This window comes from Daphnia pulex, chromosome 4 (genome assembly GCF_021134715.1).
Source record: "Daphnia pulex isolate KAP4 chromosome 4, ASM2113471v1".
NCBI classification, from domain to species: domain Eukaryota; kingdom Metazoa; phylum Arthropoda; class Branchiopoda; order Diplostraca; family Daphniidae; genus Daphnia; species Daphnia pulex.
The window spans coordinates 8479663-8500405 of NC_060020.1; the positions used below are offsets into that span (position 1 = coordinate 8479663).

General features: G+C 41.1%; 3 protein-coding genes across 8 annotated transcripts in view; 2 read left to right on the top strand and 1 right to left on the bottom strand.

Moving 5' to 3' along the window:
- Nucleotides 1-16485, top strand: part of LOC124192856 (protein grainyhead-like) — a 29919-nt gene extending 13434 nt beyond the window's left edge. For 2 of the 5 annotated variants that reach the window (XM_046586352.1, XM_046586356.1), the window contains exons 2-14: nt 998-1567; nt 1816-2875; nt 3215-3462; nt 4880-5042; nt 5911-6022; nt 8654-8748; nt 9364-9420; nt 11879-11980; nt 14141-14320; nt 14391-14440; nt 14547-14763; nt 14888-14952; nt 15073-16485. In XM_046586352.1, the coding sequence (XP_046442308.1) occupies nt 998-1567; nt 1816-2875; nt 3215-3462; nt 4880-5042; nt 5911-6022; nt 8654-8748; nt 9364-9420; nt 11879-11980; nt 14141-14320; nt 14391-14440; nt 14547-14763; nt 14888-14952; nt 15073-15202 (3049 nt within the window). In that variant the 3' untranslated portion in view covers nt 15203-16485. The remainder of the gene's footprint in view (nt 1-997; nt 1568-1815; nt 2876-3214; nt 3463-4879; nt 5043-5910; nt 6023-8653; nt 8749-9363; nt 9421-11878; nt 11981-14140; nt 14321-14390; nt 14441-14546; nt 14764-14887; nt 14953-15072) is intronic. The other 3 variants (XM_046586355.1, XM_046586354.1, XM_046586353.1) reach the window with 3 other exon arrangements.
- A 964-nt stretch (nt 16486-17449) lies between these two features.
- On the bottom strand, nt 17450-18480 carry LOC124192860 (small nuclear ribonucleoprotein Sm D1-like). The gene is made up of 4 exons (XM_046586366.1): nt 18318-18480; nt 18054-18130; nt 17690-17890; nt 17450-17631 (listed from the first exon to the last, which is right to left on the bottom strand). The coding sequence occupies exons 1-4, from the start codon at nt 18329-18331 to the stop codon at nt 17546-17548; spliced, it is 378 nt and encodes a 125-aa protein (XP_046442322.1). The 5' UTR covers nt 18332-18480; the 3' UTR covers nt 17450-17545.
- A 293-nt stretch (nt 18481-18773) lies between these two features.
- LOC124192859 (GPALPP motifs-containing protein 1-like) lies at nt 18774-20103 on the top strand. Of its 2 annotated transcripts, none has more exons than XM_046586365.1 (3): nt 18774-19386; nt 19477-19644; nt 19713-20103. In XM_046586365.1, the coding sequence occupies exons 1-3, from the start codon at nt 18913-18915 to the stop codon at nt 19866-19868; spliced, it is 798 nt and encodes a 265-aa protein (XP_046442321.1). In that variant the 5' UTR covers nt 18774-18912; the 3' UTR covers nt 19869-20103. The 2 variants fall into 2 exon arrangements, with proteins under 2 accessions (XP_046442321.1, XP_046442320.1); XM_046586364.1 differs by having other exon boundaries at nt 18775-19386; nt 19474-19644.
- Nucleotides 20104-20743: the final 640 nt, after the last annotated feature.

The following is a 20743-nucleotide window of genomic DNA, read 5'->3' on the forward strand; positions in this document are numbered from 1 at the left end:
GCGCGTGTTTGGCATTGACAAGAACCCAGGAGTTCCTATCGAAAATCTCTTACATGGCCAAGTGCAGCTCTAATAAGAGGAACTTTTTCGGCGGCGCGGCTTGTTTCTCTTTTTTCATTCCAGTTTTCGGGTTGTTTTTTGTTTTTCTTTTCTTTTTTCTTCTTTTGTCTCTCGACATTTTTTTTGTGTGTGTAGGTTTTTCAGTTTTTTATCAACGACGAAACGTCAACGCTCAGGACCGACAGGTTGGTTCCAAAGAAAGAGCATCTATCCATAGACGGCATTAAAGTTCTGATAAGAGCAACAGCACTTTGTCGCTGCCAGTCGACATCTTCTTCAACTGACTTGGTTTCTCTCTCCACCAGTCTATATCCCCCCTCATCCCTCCCTTTCTGAGTCAACACACTGTCCCCATAGTTTGTCTGCGTCCATATTTCAAAATGACATTAACTTTTTTCTTCTGTTTTTTTCTTTTTTCGGATGTTATCACACGTATTTTTCATCGGCGCGCTGTTCGTGCTCAGCGCAGCGTTCCAATTAAAATCTTCGTAGATGGTCACAGCAGGCAGTTGGGGCTCTCCGCCGACAGCTCAACTAAAAGCGGAGAGACGATTCGGCTACGAGTATGCCGTCATCTCTTTTTTTGGGGAGTGAATAACTATAGACACAGCCGCCACCCTGTCCCCCTCCCTGCTATCACTCACCTTCCCAAAGTTCCATCCCTTATTATATTCCCAAATGGTTCAAATGCCCGATGGAAATTTCCAATCCCGTCATTATCTATTAGCTTGGGTCCCTCGTCGTCGTCAATTATTCGTAAGAGATAGAATGCCCCAGCCAATCAGAATATTATATAAACATGTCAGACTTTGGTTTTTATTTCAACATTCTCCATTTTGTGGATGCATATATATAAGTTTCGAAATAATAGAAATAACTAGCCTTTGATAAAAGGGAAAAAAAACAACAACTAATATTTCGGTATTCGATTGTGCAGGGAAGCACAGGAGAATTTTCCAGCTGAGGATAGCCAAGCCCCAGCAGGAGCCGCCGATCCCGCCGACCGGCCTCAGCTTATGCCGCAGATTCTTCGGCCGTCGGTGAAAAGTGGTGGGCTGAAACCCGGCTCGCGATCTCGGTCGTCTTCTCCGTCGCGAGCCTCGCCTTCGTCGCCTTCGTCGCCGAGCGTCACGCGGATCCGCATGAGCTCTGCTGCCGAGACGTTGGGCGCTGTCGGCGGCGGCAGCGGAAGCAGCGGAGCGGGCGGTGCCGCAACTCCGGCCGGCGAAAATGAGGATGCCGCCTGGCGCAACACCTTCTACGAGCACCCCCTGCACGCCGCCACCAATGCCATGCTGCACCTGGGAGGAGGCAATGCACTGAACGAAGACTCGTCCGTCAACTCGGTCGGCAGCGTTTTGGTCTCGTACGAGCATCACTACTACCCCAGCAAGAGCCAACACCACCACCAACCCCATCAGCACCACTCGCTCATCAACAGTCTGCCCGTTTCGTCCTCCGTTCAACCTGGTCACAAAGACGGCAAATCCATGAATGACCTTTGGCCGTAAGTTGTCCATTTCCTTGTATGTATAACACTACTTGCAATCTAATAACTAGAAAATAGTTGGACATTGAGTGCCCTGAGCTAATGGAACCATGCGTGGCCTAGCTTATTCAGACATTTGGCAATGTGAAAACAATGGCGCATCAGCATCCCATTTTGCCGAGCTGGTGCGCCAAATCTACTTACAATACGCAGCCAGCAATTCATTTGGTGTTTTTGTATTCTAAACGGTTTCTTTCCTTAATTAGTAGGAGCGGAATGGGCGGTTCTCATTCGTCTTCAGCCGACGGATTGTCCAGCGGCAAAGAAATCGGTGGCCAACAGAATCACCAATCGCACGAGCAGGCTACTTCTGAGCCGGACATTTACCCACTCGCAATCAAAAAAGAGCCAGAGGACTTGACGAGGAGGAACCTGCGCCATGCCCTCCATCATCCCGATTCCAGGATCGTCTGCTCCAGCAGCAACGACAACAACAAAGTCGACAGCGGCGGTGGTGGTGGCGGCGGTGGCGGCGTCAGTGGCACCGTCATTTCGCGCGTTCTGGCCGACGGCGAATTGGTCCACGAGATGATCCCGCGGCTCGAGTCCATCTCGCACGTCATGAGCGGCGGCGTCAACGACGGCAGCCGGGAAGGAGGTGCCAATCCCTCGGGTTCCGTCATCCACATCCGGCGCCCCATCTCGTCGCAGCCGAGCCACGACGGCGATTCGATGATGTCGCCGGCCGCCTTGGACCTGGCCCGCGCCGGAATCCAATCGGCGCTGCAGCAGCAATACTCACCGTCGGCGTACAGCAGCAACAGCGGGGCCGTCGGCAACGGGCACCAACAGAGCGGGTTGGCCAGCATTCAGGTGGTCAACAACCATGGCTACGATTCATCTCCCGGCCCCGCTTACGGCCTGGTTTCACCCAACGAGCCCGGCGTCTACACGGCCATCCATCCATCATCGACGCTGCGCCAACAGCCGAGCGGCTACGCGGTGAGCTCCTCGGTCGGCTCCAGCGACTCCTTCTACCGCGACTATTTCACCAGCAGCGCCAGCAACAACAGCAACGCCAACGCCAACAGCAGCAGCAACGGAGACCAGCAATACGCCCGTGCCGTGGCCCAGCTGGCCTACGGCGAAGGCCACGAAAGCGCTTTTGGCGATCGATTCATCCGCAGCAGCAACAACCAGCCGGGCGTCTACAAGCAACAGCAGCAGCAGCAGCAGGGCACCGGACTGACCGTCGACCTGCCCTCGCCCGATAGCGGAATCGGAGTCGATGCCGTCACGCCGCGCGATCAATCCGTCGCTCAACAGGTAAAAGTTTGTACAGCTGCGCAGCAGACCGTTTCAGAACTTGTTCAAAGTAGGAATGAACGCTGTTTCATAACACCAGCATCAGCAGGCCAAAAAACCTGAAGTCGGTCTATATTTATTATTCACTCTCTTTGTCCGTCATACGCAATACTGCGCATGATACACCCCACACACGTGAGCGGGCGAAACTCGTGAGCTCGCGTACGCGCTCGCGTAGACCGGTAAAACCGGAAAGAGAATATAATCATTGTAATGCGGTTTGTGATGACGTCATACGCGATGCTATTTGTTTTGTGTTTGTTTTTTTCCTGTTGGGCGCTAACGTTTGATTGGTGGCAGAACTTCGATTACACGGAATACCCGGGACTGATCGGCGAGCCGGCCATCGAGCACCCGTCGTCGGAGCAGCAGCATCACAACAGCGCTCACGGCGGCAGCGACGAAGGAAGCCGGACGCCGACATCAGGTGGTGAGCACTCAAAATCAAGCATGTCACCTGGTAGTGCACATCTAAATTCATCGCGTTCACGTTCTTGGCCAGACTGCAACCGGCAAAGTGAGGTCGACAAAATACAGATTCCAAAAGTGTAAGTTATTCTTTTATTTTATTTATTTTTTTTTAACTTTAAATATGTCTTTATCCAACTGTTCCCAACGACGGAAACCTCATTTGGATTTCAGTTATTACGCTTCGGTTGCATAAATCAGTTAGGCCTACGAATAACAGATTATCGCAGACTATCAATCTGTATAACATGATTGGCGCTTTCCAATATAATGTTTAATAGCGATGGAAACAGGGAAAAATCTAATTGAATGGTCCGTGAGAATCAAATCAAATTGCTATAGTTACATGACGACATCCCCATTTCATCGTTATATTTCTACATTACTGCAATGTGAAAATAACAGTAAATGTGATATTGTTGGGCAATGTAAGTGTAGTGATGGGGCGATGTAACTCTTGCCAAACCATAGTCTTATTCACTAGCTGCTATCTGGATGCTTCACTATAATCAAGGTAGTAGAATCTAGATTTCGCAATATTTTTTTTCTTCAAGGGGGGATGGAGTGTAGGCTAACATGATTTCCCAGATTCAGTCCGCAAATTTCGCCGCAAAAGGTATTTAGCTGTTGGCTGTTGCTATTGTTAGCAGCGGCTAATTCGGGGTAGTTGCTGAGCACTGTGGTTATAGCATAATTCTTACGTTGTTATATAGTTTGTTCCTTTTTTCATCCAAAAACGTCCGTTTTATTGGCAATGTTAACATGCCCTAAACACGTAGTAAAGTAAAGTGGGCACTAAACTAGATTTCCACTCATATAAGATACGGTACTGCGAACTAATTAACGCAGACGGGCGTATACAAAGTCTTATGGAGCTGCACTGCTGCAGCCTTTGCTGTTATTCTTATGCTTTGACGCCATTGCCCACGCACTTTTCGGTTTGGCAATGCAATGGGGATAGATATAGTTAACTTGTTATGCTGCATGCACGATGCTTCCAGTAGTGGATACAGTTTATCCTCCTCTATCTGCGCGAGTTAACATTTCCTTCGAGGCGAAAAAAGAATGATCGAAGGCATTTCTTCAAGGTTCTTCTGGCTGTCGAGAAAGATCGATTTCTGCGTATTAAATCCATTACGACTAAATTGAGGTGTGCACGCTGCGCATTTCCGTATAGATAGAGCTTGCGAGTTGAAACGCACTTTTGAAAATCCTAGTTTGAATTTTTAATTGTTCGTTTAACGCATTCGGCGCAAGACTCTACGAAATAAGTCAGCACAATATTTGAAGAGAAGTGGCGTGAATCTATTATTGGATGTATAGTTTTGACCGTGAAAATTCCGTTCAATGATGAATAACTAGTAGCCTAAACGGAATCCAGTTTGTTAGGTTTTTTTTGTTGTTGTACTAGACATGGAACAGCTACGTCATTCAATAACGTGAATAGTTCAAGTTCAACTGTAACGCATGGAATTCAATCTCGTGAACGTTTAACAGGTTCAACCAGTATGGATTCCGCTACTACTTGGAGTCTCCCATTTCCACCTCGCAGCGGAGAGAGGACGACCGCATCACCTACATTAACAAAGGCCAATTTTACGGAATAACCCTCGAGTACGTCCCCGATCCGGAGCGACCATTAAAAAACCAAACCGTTAAGGTACACAGTTTTCGTTTTTCTGTTTTTCTTTTTCGTTTTCTTTTTTGCGAGTTAAATTTTCGGTTTTGTGAAATTAGAACGGCTAATTATTCTCGCAGCTATCCATCGTTCATCTTTTCCTTGACAGTTCATTAGATTGTCAGAAATCATGACCTAGTTGCACCGCTGAGATTAGTCCTCCGACGATGAAAAGAACTGGGTAGACGTATACGTCGTATGTGATTTTGAAATGAGAGAGAGGGCGTCACAGTTCTGTCCGACGAGTAGATAATCACACTGAACGACAAAACCCGCACTCCACGTTAAATTGGAACAGCAATGGCGATGTTAGATTCTTTCTGAGCGCGCCACCATGAGGCACTCCCGTGGCAGTTCAACCGACTTTCGAATTTGAGTTTTGAGTTTTTTCTTTTTGTTTCTCTTTTTTTGTTCATCCCACAATTGACAAGGTAGACAGAAACGACTGGCGTGGTTACTTCCCAAACACCAACAAAACAAACAATAATAAGCAGACAAAAAATAAATTCACCGTTACAAGTTTACGCGTTCTCGTGCAACCACGCGCCAAGTATATTGCCGAGGAAAGACGATTGCGAAATCGTTTCGCACATGCTAGAAACCTCTTGTTATAAACAAAATGTGTAAACTCAATTGCAGGTTCATGACGTACTCTAGCTATACATTGTATACCAATCATCTTTGATATAATAGGATTATTTCTCTTGATTTACTTAGGCCCGTACGGTGTTGCTTATTTATATTATCAAAATAGTGCCATTCTTCATAGTTTGATCGTTTATTCAGTTGTAAATGTGTTCAGCGTTCATATTTATCTACAGATTTTCCTTTTTTTGAAAATTCATTTTAGACGATGGTGATGTTGGTGTTCCGAGAGGAAAAGAGTCCCGAGGATGAAGCCAAGGCCTGGCAGTTTTGGCACGGCCGACAGCACAGCGCCAAGCAACGAATACTCGATGCAGGTATGAACGATCACCACATACGTAGCTAGTTCTTCTTCTTCTTCTTCTTCTCCTCCGCCTAAAAAAATGTGAGACGCCTAACTCTAGATCAAACTGATATGGCTGCTCGAGATGAAAATGTCCGTCGTGAAAGTTGACGCAACATTTGCCGGGCTCGGCCCGATCAATGATATGTCGCCAAGCTCGACATTTCAAAAAAACCAACAACTCTAACAAGTTTGAGAGATGGGTCAAATAGTTAATACCAGCCTCGTCACTATCAACGAATCTTGGTTGAATATCAAGTAGCTAGAAGACAAAATAGAAGCAACCGAGTGACGTTATTTTTTTTTTCTTCTTCTTCACTTTCGTGATTTTATATTTATACGTCGTCCTTTGACTTTTTCTGACTGGGAAAACGGTTGACGTCGTAAATATATACGCAGAAAAAAAAATGGCAGCGAAATAGACGGACATTGTTTCGAATTGTCCGTTTGGGTTTTTTAAATTTCCAGCCGAGTTTATATAGTCTATAGAGCGCATGTCTGTGTCGATTTGATTTCTCGGAGCAGAGGACCGAAACCGGTGAGACCGTGAAAAACGTCAACTGCGCCGGAGACGTCAACTGTTGCGTATAGAATGGAGAGATGGAGAGAGAGAGAGAGAGACACGAAAAAGATGATGAGAAAAGAAAGAGCGAGAGAGCCGAAGTGACTGATGGGGGAGAAAATGGAAAAAATGAGGAAGGGAAATCAGGTTGATCTAGCTAACGTGTCAAGCCCAGTAAACCGTGCTGCTCCTGTTATGTATATATCTCTACCCTTTTTTGGGATTCTTGAAATGTTGGCCGCAGTCTTGACGGAATAGCTAATGCTCCGCGCTGGAATAAGGAGAGCTGTTGCATGTGCGTCCGACGAGAGTTAAGGTTCTTGAGGAGACAAAAGAAAGAGATCAAACACAAATAATCTCGATGTGACATCTGCTTGGAAACCAGCTCCGACGAACAGGTAGAAAGTGGACTACAAGATCGAAGCGAAGCGACGGCCATGGATTACTCACATTTATTCACGTCTTGATTTTTTCGGGTGGTGTGTGGTGTGTTTTTTCTTTCTTATTTCTTTTTCTTTTTTCTTTCTTTATTTTTCTTATTTTGGGGTTGTTGTATTGTTTTTCTGTTGGCTCGTTGCATGGTCCTTGGCCAGCAGCCTGATAATCAAGGCTCCAAAAGTCTGATAGGAAGTTCTCTGAATAGAGACGTTGAAACTGTCGTGTTAACCACTTATATGGCCAAGCAACACAGACACAGCGCTGGATTTCGTCCACGCAGCGTGACCTTTTGCGTCATTTTTGATAAGGAGAGTTTGAGCTGTGAGGAAGAAGAAGAAAGTATATGATGCAGGACGGTCACAAGAGAAAGGGGTTGATGGCAGGCAGGCAGGCAGTCACAGCCTCGATGGTCGGTTGCACACGTACACCTGAATTATATTTCCTCCGCGGTGAAACGTTGCGGAAAGACTACGGCTCTGCCGGCCGAGGAGAGGGGGGAAGACAGCCATAGAGAAATAGAGAGAGAGAGAGTTGTGTGACCCTTTTCTATTAGAGTTTTCACGGGCATCAAATTGCTACAAAAGCCGCATGCGGCTCTCAACTCTTTACCTATCCGCATCCCCCCCCCCCTGCCCTCTCTTTCTCTTTATCAATCCTCGGTATCTGGTAACTAACTTATTTTCCCGTGTGTATGTGGCCATCAAAGACGATGGCTCCTTTCAAATGGCCCTCCTATATATATGACCTGTACTTCTGTCTTTTCAATACCCCTCCTGTCCGTTCTGTTTGCAACGGCGAGTCTCATTCAGCTCCTCTACATTGTTACAAGACCCCCCTCTTGTTATATAAGTTCCTGCTCGATTTCTCGCAGTTTTTTTTTATAAATTCGACCGTCTGGGCGAATGGTCAAAGTGGGAAGCTTCCATCGGAATTCCTGTAGTCATTTCAAACTTTTATAAATCAAAAGGGTGGAATTCTGACATGCAATCGTATATATCCTGTAGGCACTAGATGCTACAATAGCTGACAATATAACATTAAAAAGACAACTATTAAACAAAAGTGTTTCCATTACGGTGACTTGTACAGGAGGATCCAGCTAGAATATTTCAAAAGAGACTCGTAAAGTTTTTTTTAGAGACCTCGCGTTCATGCAATAAAAATAGTGGGGCGAAAAGAAGAAAAACACAACAAAACTTGCAAAATAAAACACGGTCGAGTTGTAAAAGCGGTCGCGCAGATGACCAGACCATAAGAAAAAGGGAAAAGTAGTCGTGGTTTATGAGTCCGCCAGTATTTTTTAACCTAAGCATTTCTAATGACACATTTCCAATCCGAATAGAATACCTCTATTTTCAAATCGTAGCATTTTTAAACCATCTTTTTTTTTGCCATACGGAATGTGCCTGGAAGGCGAGCAGGTTCGTATCATTCAAGTATAATTAAATGCAAATGAGAACAGTAGCTGCTTGCTTTCTGAATACGATTATTACTTACAGATGATCGCCTATCATTTTTACCCGTTAGTTTGTAGCGTGACCGAGGCCTACAGTGAATAAAAGTTAATTCATCTTTTATTTTGTTTTTATTTTTCGTCATCTGCAGATACGAAAAATAGCTCGGGCCTCATCGGTTGCATCGAAGAAGTAGCTCACAATGCTATCTGCATCTATTGGAATCCACTGGAAAGTTCAGCAAAGGTATTTCGATGTCTGTTTCAATTGTGTTGCACTGCTGCTACTCTAGAATCAACGCTATAGAATCTCATGAAATCGCTATAGATATATCTGAAGTCGTTCCCAATAGCTAGTCAACGGAACAATAAAAAATGTTCCACTTCCGATATCCACAGCGATTTAGAATTTGATTGAAAACAAAGTTCCAGTTGAAATGCACTAGATAAAAAAAACTACAGTATTTTCACTTTGCATTAGCAACTGTAAACACTAGAAAAAAACAAAAACTGGTTAGAAGTAATTATTCCATGTATAGAAATGTTTGGTCAGATCAAAGAGGACTTCCTGAAATGAAAAAAAAAAAAAACTTAGAACAAGTAAAATTAACAGTTTTCTCTGGTAGAGTGCTAGACACATTTGGTTCAAACACAGATAAGATATAAAAGTTACACATTTGTTTTATTACACTACGAAAATGTACATAGCCAAATGAATGCGATTGGAACCGGGCGAATGCGTGGCTTCATCATTTATTTGAAAATAGCTAGACACCAAGGCCAAATTGCTTTCAATTGACAAAAATATCATTATGCATGAGACTAAATTAATTTTATTTTTGCTTCCGCAAATTTCGTTTAGATCAACGTGGCCGTTCAGTGTCTGAGCACGGACTTCAGCAGCCAGAAAGGAGTAAAGGTAAGGGAGATTGAATTTCAAATTCATTTCATATCTTTTTTATTTATTTATTTATTTTTTAAATTTCGTCTTCTGGGGTGGGCTAACCGGCACTCATCGGAATGAACACTGTATAAAGTCTAAACGTACCATGGAGTTGAAACCCTATTGAATCTACATGTTGCTTCTAATACGATATGTGATGGGAAAGAAAATGAGAGGTCGGACGTGGGTGCCAACTGCGTAGTAGTAGTTTTTTCGCCGTCTATTGAAGCATTGCGCAAGACTTTCCCCTTTAGTTGTATAGTGCCACAAAGTGAAATGTGAATAAGACCAGGTCGATTTGAGTTCAGCTCAACCCCCTCTTTCTTTCTTCTTATTGCGCTACTCTACCGCCCCATCTTCGCTCTTCTCTCCTGAAAAGCACAAGGGTACATGGTCTACTCATTCTTTTCATATGCAAATCGAGAATTAAGATTTGATCAGGGCCCAAACGCACACCCAGCCAGCTTTTGGTTAGCTCGGCATTCTACTATATATACTACATCCTATATACACTACATCAACCTTATAGCTCAGAGCGCGTATCTCTTAATATCGCCAACTGTCATTCCGATGGCCTTTCACGTTGTACGAGCCGTCTCTTCCGTTTCAAACGAACGCTCCAATGAACTCTTCTTTTTAATCACTCAAATTAGCTTGCATGACGTCCACTGGCTTTTTGGCATTTTTATTCATCGATGCCAATCTATACTCGACCTTACACGGATTTTTTGTTTTCTTTTAGAAAAAAAGATACGTGCTTGTTTCATGCGCTGTTTTGTGCTCGGGAAAAAAGGTCTCATTATAAAAATGTTTTCAATCAGATTATTTTTTGGACTTGGTGACCAATCCTTCAAGTTTTTTCCCTTTGACAAATCAGAAGAAATAAAAATAAAACAAAAATAAAAACAAAATGCCAAAATGAGAATGTTAGCTGTTGCTGGCTGGCGCTGGCCCTGTAAGGTCAGGAAATGGATGTCTGCTCTGTTTTCGAGATGGGCGATAAAAACACCCTGGTGGTCGATAAGGGCCGATCCGTGAAATGGTAACCAGTCAAACAATCCCCACCCAAATCTTACGCCATAGCTCGATCCGATGCTCAATTGTTCATCCTTATGTGTACAGTGCACACACACACACACTGCCATTGCTCCAATGTCTCCATGACCGCCCTGCATGTTCAGTCACCTTTTCTCTGCGAGTCTTTGACCGTTTTCTCACGGGCCGATTTCTCTCACCCTATCTGTCTACCTCTAGCCTTTTCTTTTGCTATGCAAATGAACTATCTCTTCACGAAGAGAAAGAGCCGAGGTCCTCTCTCCCTTCTTCTTTTCTCTTTTCTTTCTTCTCTGCGCTCCGCTCGCTGTGTGCTGCTGCTGCGGCGAGGTCCCCTCTCCAACAGGATTGATTGATTTCTAAGCCGTCATTGCGTGGCATCATCATTCTTCCCGTTAGATTCCCGCGCAAGTGAGCGGCGGGGTCCACCAACACTGTAGTGTACCTTGTGTCTTCTGCTGCCTACTACTTACACACAACGATCTTGTTAAAAATATTTAGATTGTTTCGATACACGTTCACTTTTTTTCTACAGTCGGCGCGTATAGCCAGAAAAGAAAAAGAGAAAACACAAAGGCCAAAGAAATAACAACCGTTAAGGCCTATCCGTGAGAAGAGCGTTTCCTCCAAATGCATAGGGGTGTAATATCGTATACACACCAATATGGATTATTTACTTTGAGAAACTTTTTTCTTCTTTTCTTTCTTTTCTTTCTTTCGTTTGGGTTAGAGAGAGAGAGAGAAAGCAATTCCACAAACACACAGCCAGAATGCGTCACTTCACTTGGCATCGCAATTGTACACGCCGGGTCTTGATTTAATCTGCGAGGTACAAACGTCCATCTCGTTCCTCTTTCTCTCTCACCGTGACGGACACCTGTCCAGATTTTTTTCCCTTTACATATATACAGCACATCAAAGCAAGCATACCAAGACTTTATTTTTTCTTTCCACCTCCCTCCCTCCCAGTGTGTGTATGATATTCGTCTCTTTTACTCTATTGAACTCGTGATAGTCCTTAGCCCTCGTCCGCAGGGCTCACAGCATAACTGACACGCATTTTCAATGTTGATTCGATTGAACCCTGGGCACCGCTCCTCCATGGCTATATATAGTGATATGGTGAAATTCAAGACATGCGTTATCCATACACATTTTCACTGACCTTAATCATTTGAATAAATCGAATGATGAACACACTCTGTGTGATTCATGCCGTGGGCTGCCAGTTACTTGCACAAGTTGATGGATGGGATTTGATCTAGCCATGCCTTATTATTAGCGTCTACCATGTATTTTCGTATCCAATTTTTTTCCCCCTAGTTTTTTGGACTTGGCCTAGCCAATAACGATGAACTTTTTTTTATCTTGTCCACGCCAGGGTTTACCTCTCCATCTGCAGATTGACACGTTCGACGATCCGCGGGATTCCATTCCAGTCTTCCACCGCGGCTATTGTCAAGTTAAAGTTTTCTGTGATAAGGTAAGATTTTCTGCTGTTTTCTCTACACATTAGAATTACGTAATAATGCCATAGCCGAAATTACAGCGCGATATTCATTTGATATTCCTAACCCATGTACTGTATAATAAATTGGCTTCAATATGTTAGGCTACAAAGAGTTATCGAGACATAGTACATTTCGCCAGTGTAATTGAGTCCATCTTCGGGGAATTGTGTGTGTTGTTTTTTCTCTGTTTTCCCACTCATGCCGCTCACAATTGACTCGCAATGGTCGGCAGAGAGCGAAATAAGATAGGGAGGAACAGGCCAGAAGGAAAGAGAGAGGAGAAATACCGTAGGAGGGCGGAGAAGTGACGTGTAATCTTTGACCCCGCCAGCATGATGGATCTTTCTACGAGATGATATGAAAATCTGAAGTCACGCTCGAAAACCATCCGAACCTCATCTCAGCTCTGCGCTCGGATACCTTTTTATCCTCAACATGTTTTTTATTCTGCGTTTCTCGTCTTCGATGCATTTTCAATTGTTGCGCTAAGAACGCGGAGACTACCGTTAAACTAAAACATTTTAGCGCTCGTCGGGCTCGGCTCTGCCTCTATCCTGTACGTATTGTGCGTCCAGACTGCATGCAACGCTGGCATCCTGGCGCTGGCATTTCAAGTTATTGGCCCCGGCATGACCAAACCACCTTAGTATGGTTCTTCCGCTTTTAACCCGCAGACTAGTTGAAAAATGTGTGATACAGCACTCAAAAAGAGTCGTAGATTCGACTAAAGGACATAGCTAGGGGAACCAAAAAGAAACAGATACAGCGATACAGCGACAAAATATGTAGCTTTTCGGCAGATAACTCTTTGATTGACGTTTCTTACGTTCTATCATTGAAACTTTCCCGGTGAATGCCTGCCGGCTATTTAATTACTATTGCTGAGTGCATGCGAAACTGGATGATGGTCGCTGATAATTTGAGAAAGTAACAAAATTAAGAAAGCATCTTTCCTAGCTAAGCTATTAGTTATTATCTTCTCGCTGGTATGTCTATTGCTTTCTCCTTATTGGTATTCATGTTTTTGCTTGGGTTTCGGTCGATGGGAGGTAATGTTAAAAAAGTACCCGGACCATTTTGAAGCTAGAAATCTATTTTCCGTTTTTTTTTTTTTTTTTAAAGCAGCTAGGCCTGCACTGTCAATCACAATTTGATAATTTCAATTTCAAAACATAGGGGACTGACATAAACATATCGTTTGTAAATGCAGCGGTTTGTTGAAGCACTAAAAGATGAAAAAAGAAATAAAATGCCAGTTTAAGGCAGACTTGTTCAATTTTTCATAGAAAAGTTTTTTTTCTGCTAAACTGCTTTCAGTAATAACTTTTGATTTTACCTCACTTTACGTAATATTGAAAATGACTAGCCGCTTGCATAATTGGCAACGTAGAATATAAACGTAACCGCGCGCACTACACACTCCTGCCTTTTCTCTCACTCCCCAATTTTCATTTTAATTAAAAAAAGAACAACAAATGGCAAATAAGATACTTATAATATGGCTCTACGTTGGCTTGATAAGATTCCAAATTCTCTGCGTACTTATTATATTTTCTTCATGAACAAATTCATTTCATACGGATTTCTGATCAGACCCCACCCTCTTCATCCCGCGGCCATCATCGTTAAGTTGCGTGCAAGCCAGACTTCACCATTCCTCTCAACAATCCTTTATCTCCTGGGCAGCGTCATCTGAAGGAATAGCCCGCCCTTTTCTAAAAGGCAAATTTTCACCTGTGGCTTGTATTAAGTCCGAAATTGTATTTGTTCGAAGTTTTTATCAAAGAATTTTTACACGCTTTTAAAGAATGGTAACACTGCTGCAGTTTAAAGCGATCAAAACGGAACCCCGAGGATATTACACCTTGTCAAGTCGCAATTGACAATCGAGTTGAAGTGAAATTATCGTTCAAGTGTATCCGACACCACGCCTATTCTCGTGAAATTTAATTAATTTTTACTCTAGATTAGCCTTAGGAAAAAAGCTTAAAATAGAACGTTAAGGAACGAAAGAATAAAAGCGTAGAAACCGAGTTGAGAAACACGCTAAATATTTTCGTAATGAATGATAACCTAGAAATTAGAAACTGTTTTGTACTACACACCTATAAAACGATGCTCTGTATTACCAGGGAGCGGAAAGGAAAACACGCGACGAGGAGAGACGAGCAGCCAAAAGAAAAATGGTCGTCACAGGACGAAACAAACGACTGGAAGAACTTTATCACTTAAACGCCGAACGCTCTGAATTTTATCACATGGCAGATTTAATGAAGCCACCAACTCTCTTTACTCCTGACGACCACGAAAAGGTAATTTACTAGCAATAATTTACATTTCAGTTAGTTCATATACTGATTCGGATTTATGTTAACTTTGCAGCTAGGAGCTCCCATGGAACTTCCAAGTTTCTACGGCCAAGATCATGAGAGGTACTCAACCGTTTTCCATCTATCTTTATTGTTCTAGATTTATTAGTTATTTATTTTTTATTATCAAATCACTTTTATCTGAACATTTGCTTATTATTTTACTCAGGAAAGAATTTTTGGACACACACACCAGCCTAATAGGAGCTCCGGCTATCGCTACTTCTGGTAACATCGCCACTCTCTATTCGTCACCGGCGTCAAAACGACGAAAATTGACACCTCCTCCCTGCGAGCGAGTTATGATATACGTTCGCCAGGAAAATGAACTTGCTTTTACTCCACTTCACTTGGTGCCACCCACGTCACTCGGACTTCTTGATGCTGTAAGTGTGAAACATTGATCATTTCCATCACGTATTATTACATAATCAACTCACGGTTAAGCAAACAGGGAAAGCGTCCATTCTCGATATTATAATTTTAACCACTCTTATTTGTTGTCAACAGATTGAGAGTAAATACAAGCTATCTGCATCTACAATCAACATGCTCTACAGGAAAAATGCCAAAGGGTAAAATTTATTTTTTCACTTTGAAATTTCAATCATTTTCTTAATTTGATATTTCGACTGGATAATTTTGTTTTTCGAATAGTTAGCTAAATGAATTTTTTTTCCTGTCTTGAAAAATAGGATTTTGGCCAAAATAGACGACGACATGCTCAAACACTACTGCAACGAGGATCTGTTTATCTTAGAAATCACAACTTCGTCGGAAGAGGGAATGTATGACATCACTCTCAAGGAGCTCTACGACACGTGAATAGTTAAAAACTCAAAATTTCGAATTGCCATAATTGAACGACTTTAAGCCATCTTCAGCCATCCATATGCTATATATATATATTAGATTGATCATTAGCATAATTCGTGTCTGCATTGTGCATTCTCTGAGATAACTTGCCTTCTGATATGATTCTTATTCTCAACTTCAAAAGATATTAGACCGACGCTAACCAGTGATGAATAGTTTTACACTAATAGTTTACCGTGATGTAAAGCACCTGTAATGCCCAGAAAGTCTGGATTCGTACAAGAACCTCTTGCATAAATGTTTTTCCCCAGTGTTCCGGATATATGGCGACAGCATATCAAAAGGAGTTGTGTGGTGCACAGGCCATCCAACAGACCAGCGCCGCTCGCTCTGATCTCATACAACACGGCAGCTCACTCACTCTCATAGCTCTCTCAGATCAATTATCCAGAATTGTTGACTCTTAACCCCAGTCTTCCAGCCAGGCGGCTGCCGTAAACTGAGTATACAAAAGAGATGTTATATGAACTATTCGCAGTTCCACACAAAACGAGGATGAAAGGTCAATTTGTATTTAAATAATGCACAATGCCAAATGTCGATCGTTGTTGCCAAATCAATGAGATCAACCCCAATCATGCCATGCGTTTCCTTCAGAAAAATATCTCTACTCGCGTTATACTTAGACTTACGTGGACATTTTTGAATGTCGATTCAAGCTATTAACTTTCTTTATTCGTCCAGTTGCTTGGCCGACCATGGTCGAGTAAACCTCTGAGTGAATGTTTTCGTACGTCGCTATTTTAAACGGATGTTATAAAAATGAATTATATTGTCTCGATTGCCCTCTTGTGTCCCAACTTTGATGTATGCTAGAGAACACGCTTTCTTTCTATGACTATAGCTCAAAAAGCATCAAGTGCTGACATTCGTTCGAGAGCTGAAAGCCCTCCGTTCACTCACCATGCCAATTGCCAATGAGCCTCTCAAAGGACGTTAAAAATGTGGTTTATCTTTGATTATAATTTCGTGTTCGTCTATCTATATATCCTTTCAATCTTTGACTTGTGCAAACGTTTTAGTGTCCACCTTTTTTCCCTGGTATCTGTTAGCATTTCTATTATTTGTTTCTCACACACAGTTTTGTCAAACATTTCCTTTTTTCGCATCCCGATGATTATAGAAATGAAGTGCACATGCACAAAAAAAAAAAACACTTGTTTGACATCGTCTAACGATAGCCAATTATATTCTCATAGTGGTCCAAATATACAGTTACGAAAACTCTCAAATTAACATTAGCTGATTTAAGCATAAAACGTGTAGCTAAAGTTTGCTACCATTGCCCTGCAATAATTTCAGTTAAAAAAATTTACATACGATTCTTAATGGAAGAGCTTCACGGAATGATAAACAATTCTCAACGTTGAATGTGGATACGTTCAACACGTGCACTATTTTAACACAAATCTTTGTCTTATCAAGCTGGCCCTCTCTTTGACGACTAGAAAATCAAACCTTGGTTTGAATTACATCACTATTGTTTTTTACGCTTCAGATTTTGAGTTTTTGTTACGAATATTCCAAATGGCCTTGCAGTAAGGACTTAAGTCTTAAGGTTGTTTTCAATTTTAATTTCTAATAGTTTGTTAACATAAACCTGTGCTCGAAACAGAAACATTGCTAGTTTCATTTTGTATCTTGGCGGGAAAACGAGGAAAATGCAAATTTTGCATTTCATTCTATGTATGAATAATAGAAAATTAGGAGCAGATATCGCCGAAAGCCTCTTAAACGCAAATACCTCTTAAACTGAAGTTACAAAAGCAAATAAAACTTGTAGCCACGACTGTTCTTAAACATGTCAAGTTTTCCTTAAATTTGCGACATTCTTAATTTAAATTAAAGTTTAATGGTTTAGTCACAAAAAATTGAATAGTTTTAGTCTAAATTTAATAGAAAAGTAATTTAACTTTCATTTCCATCAAACTTTCATTACTTATTACACCGCTCTTTACACTTGTTTTTTCCCCGACTCCTCTGACAAAATGGCAAGAATAGTCAATATTCTTGAAATAAGCAAGGAAACGTTATGCGATGTCCGCTTATAAATCAAGAAAAGGAATTGACGGTTCTCTACAAATTATCTATGCTTACATGGGAGTCAATTGGAATTGATAAATAATTCTCATACAGACTCAACTGTGGGGAAAAAAGTGTTTGTTTTAAGGACTTTTCAACTGACCAAAAAACATATAAGACAATGACAATTTGTAATGCAAATGAAAACTGATTCCACATTTGCTGAAAAGAACGAAAAAAAAAATGGAAAATCGTTGGAAATTACAAATTTCAGCGTCGAGGACCAGTAGCACCACGTCCACGTCCTCGTCCACGTCCTCCTCTGACAGCTCCGCGTCCACGGCCTCTTCCACGAGCTAAAAAAAGAAAAGAAAATGAAAAGAGGAACACAGTGATAAGGGGAAAAAAGTTTACCTCTACCGCTAGCATCCTTCTTCTTGGCCTTGGCTTTCGGAGAATCATCCAATAGTAAGGTTTCAAGAGGAAGTGAATCAGGTAAAATGTAGTACCGGATGTTGTTTCCTCTAATACTCAAAGTTTCAAGCTGAACAGGGTCTCTGTTTTTAACTGTCATTTTCACAGCTTTTAAATGAGTGTTCATAGCAACATCAACTCCTATAAAACATAATCAAATGAATGAATTTAGTAATATACAAAACGGAAAACTTTTCTTCTAAAATGTCACTTATGTGTTTGCAATTTCACTAAGTTTTCGAAGAAAGTATTTAAGGATTGCAGTAAAATAAAAAATCGAATAAAGACAACAAAATTGAATTACCTGTTATTGTTCCATGAACCTGAGTACCATTTTTTAATTCAATAATGACTGTTTCGTGGCTCAGTTTCATCAAAAACCTAAGGATTATACAAAATAATGGTATTTATTTCAATTGAAAGCAGTGAACTATTTAAGTTGTGAAATATAGAAACGGCATAGTTTCCCAGACGCATCCAACAACCGGCTTAATACCCAGACCAAACCGATTTTTGTGGCTACTTTCTGTACGAATTTACTTGACAATGAACATATTCCGAAACTTACCTCACTAATTTCATTTTTGATAAACTTGTTGTTTGATGGCTGTAATAAAGTAAATCACCATATACGACTTATTGAATGTTTTAATCCTTAGTTTAGTGAAACGCACGAGGTACGCTAGTCAAAAACCAAAACTGCTTGTTGGAAGCATAACTTATACTAAAAAGGCCCTGTGACATTTCATATTTCATAACGGTCGATGACTATGATTTTTGTACTTGTAACGTAGCGCCATCTACGCAAATATTTTGAATTTTGTTATTAGACAAGGTTTATTTTTGCATATTTTAATCAAAAATTAACTAATAATAATTTTTTTTTATTATTTTAAATTTATTTATCAAAATAAATTCATAAATCCAGAAGCATTATCGAAGCGTATCATAGAACCGCATAGAACACAAGTGGCATGACATGAGTGACAATAAAACGTACTCCAAAACAGAAAACACATGAGACAGGCCTGCATACTATAACAGCATTTCCAGTAAGCTAAACATTGGGTTTCGGTTTCACCTATTTTCGATTTTTTAAAAATAATTCTTTGTCGGTAACGCATTCTCAATTTCCCGCGTGGTTTTAATTTTTCCCTCTCAAAATGTCTCGAATCGGACCAACATTACCTCCTCATCTTCAAACAGCGTATGAAAATGATGATTCAGATTCTGATGAAGGTGATCTCTACGGACCAGCACTTCCCGCTCATTTAAAATCACAGAAAGTGTCCAGCAAGTTAGTGCAATCAAATATCTCCAATGACAGAGGATGCTCTGTTAATCATGAAGTTGACTCTTCATCAGATGATGAAGTTATTGGACCACTGCCAGCTGATTGTATGGATGCTGAACATAGTTCATCAGTTGACATTGAACAGCGGGCTCTTAAGATGAAGAGGAAGTTGCTTGGTGTGGATGATGATGAAGCCAACAAGCAACCAAAAAGAGAAGATTGGATGATTGAGCTTCCAGAACTGAAAAGGAAAAACTTTGGCCTGGGACCTCGTGTCTTTAATCGTTCTGACAAACCTGAGGTTGTAGGGAGAGATCAATGGACTTCAACACCAACTTCCAAGGTTCAGATAGTACAATAGATACACATATAATGAAATTTTCTTAGCTGGTCATTGCTAATTTCTATAATTTAATTAATATAATTTTAGCAGCCTAGTACATCCAAAGAAAAAGATGAGGATTTTGAAGCTGAAATGAGGAAACAATACTTGGAACAAAAAAGGAATAAGAAGCTTGAGAAAATTGTGGCCATGCATGATAAATCCAAGAAGAGGTCAGAGAGTTTGTTGAAGACACATCAAAAGGAAATGAAAAGCAAGGTAATCCTACATTTTTATTTTTGCTGTTAAAGTTGGGGTAATTTGAAGTAAGATTTTTGTTTCTATAGAAAGACAACTCGTCCGGTCCTAAAGAAAGAAAACCTTTTGATCGTGATGAAGATTTAAAACTGAATCAACTCGATAATGCAAAGCGGAAATCCTTAATTAAGAAGTCCCAAGAATTAAATTCAAAGTTCAAAATTGGGAATCAAAAGTACCTTTAAATAAAGTGTAATTTCATAGCTTCAAACCTTGGTTCAAAATATGGTTCAGGTGATAACGTTTTTCCAAATTTTGACTATAAGTTGAAATTTGTTGATATCATGGTGAGCTGCAGCTCTAATTATAAATATTTGTCTATTGAACGACTTACATATTTGCTATTGTGGCCACACAAAACTTTTTCTTTTCCAACCTCTTTTTTCCGTTAGAAGAAATACATACTATTCCTACGACAAATTCAAAGCATTTAGCACAGGACAGGGACGTTAATTTTCAGATTATATCGACCACGCGATGTTTGCTTTACAATTTTCCGATAGACTCACATTCAATTTTCCAATGTTGGTAATATTGTTAAAAATATGCTATAGTTTGCATCTCTGTAATTTAATTTATCCTGATCTATCCTTATAATTATTATTTTCCCCTCAAATCGTAAGAAAACGGATTAGAAGTTTTGTTTTTCGTTAACCTATATGAAGCTGCAGTGTCCGGCTGATCTCTCTTGGTTTTCGTTTGAATGCTCAATTGGCCTGACTCGGATCATCAGCCGAGTATGAGACACAAAAATATCAGTGGACTTGGCATAAAGTTAGACACCTAAGGTCCTAAGTCATAATGAGAGTAAATAGTGTAAACTACATTGATCAATTGCGGACCTGAAACATCTAAACTATCTCATGCATTTGCATCTATTGATTTTCTGGAAAATTATGAACAGCATTAATAAATCAGTTATTTAAAAAAAAACGTCGTGAAGATTGCCGTAAAATCGAAATCCCCCCACTTTTCATCTTATTGAGGGGCGGGTTGCATTGCATGTTAAAATCAATGCAGAACAAGAACATACGCATATAGTCGAGCCAATGAAAATGTA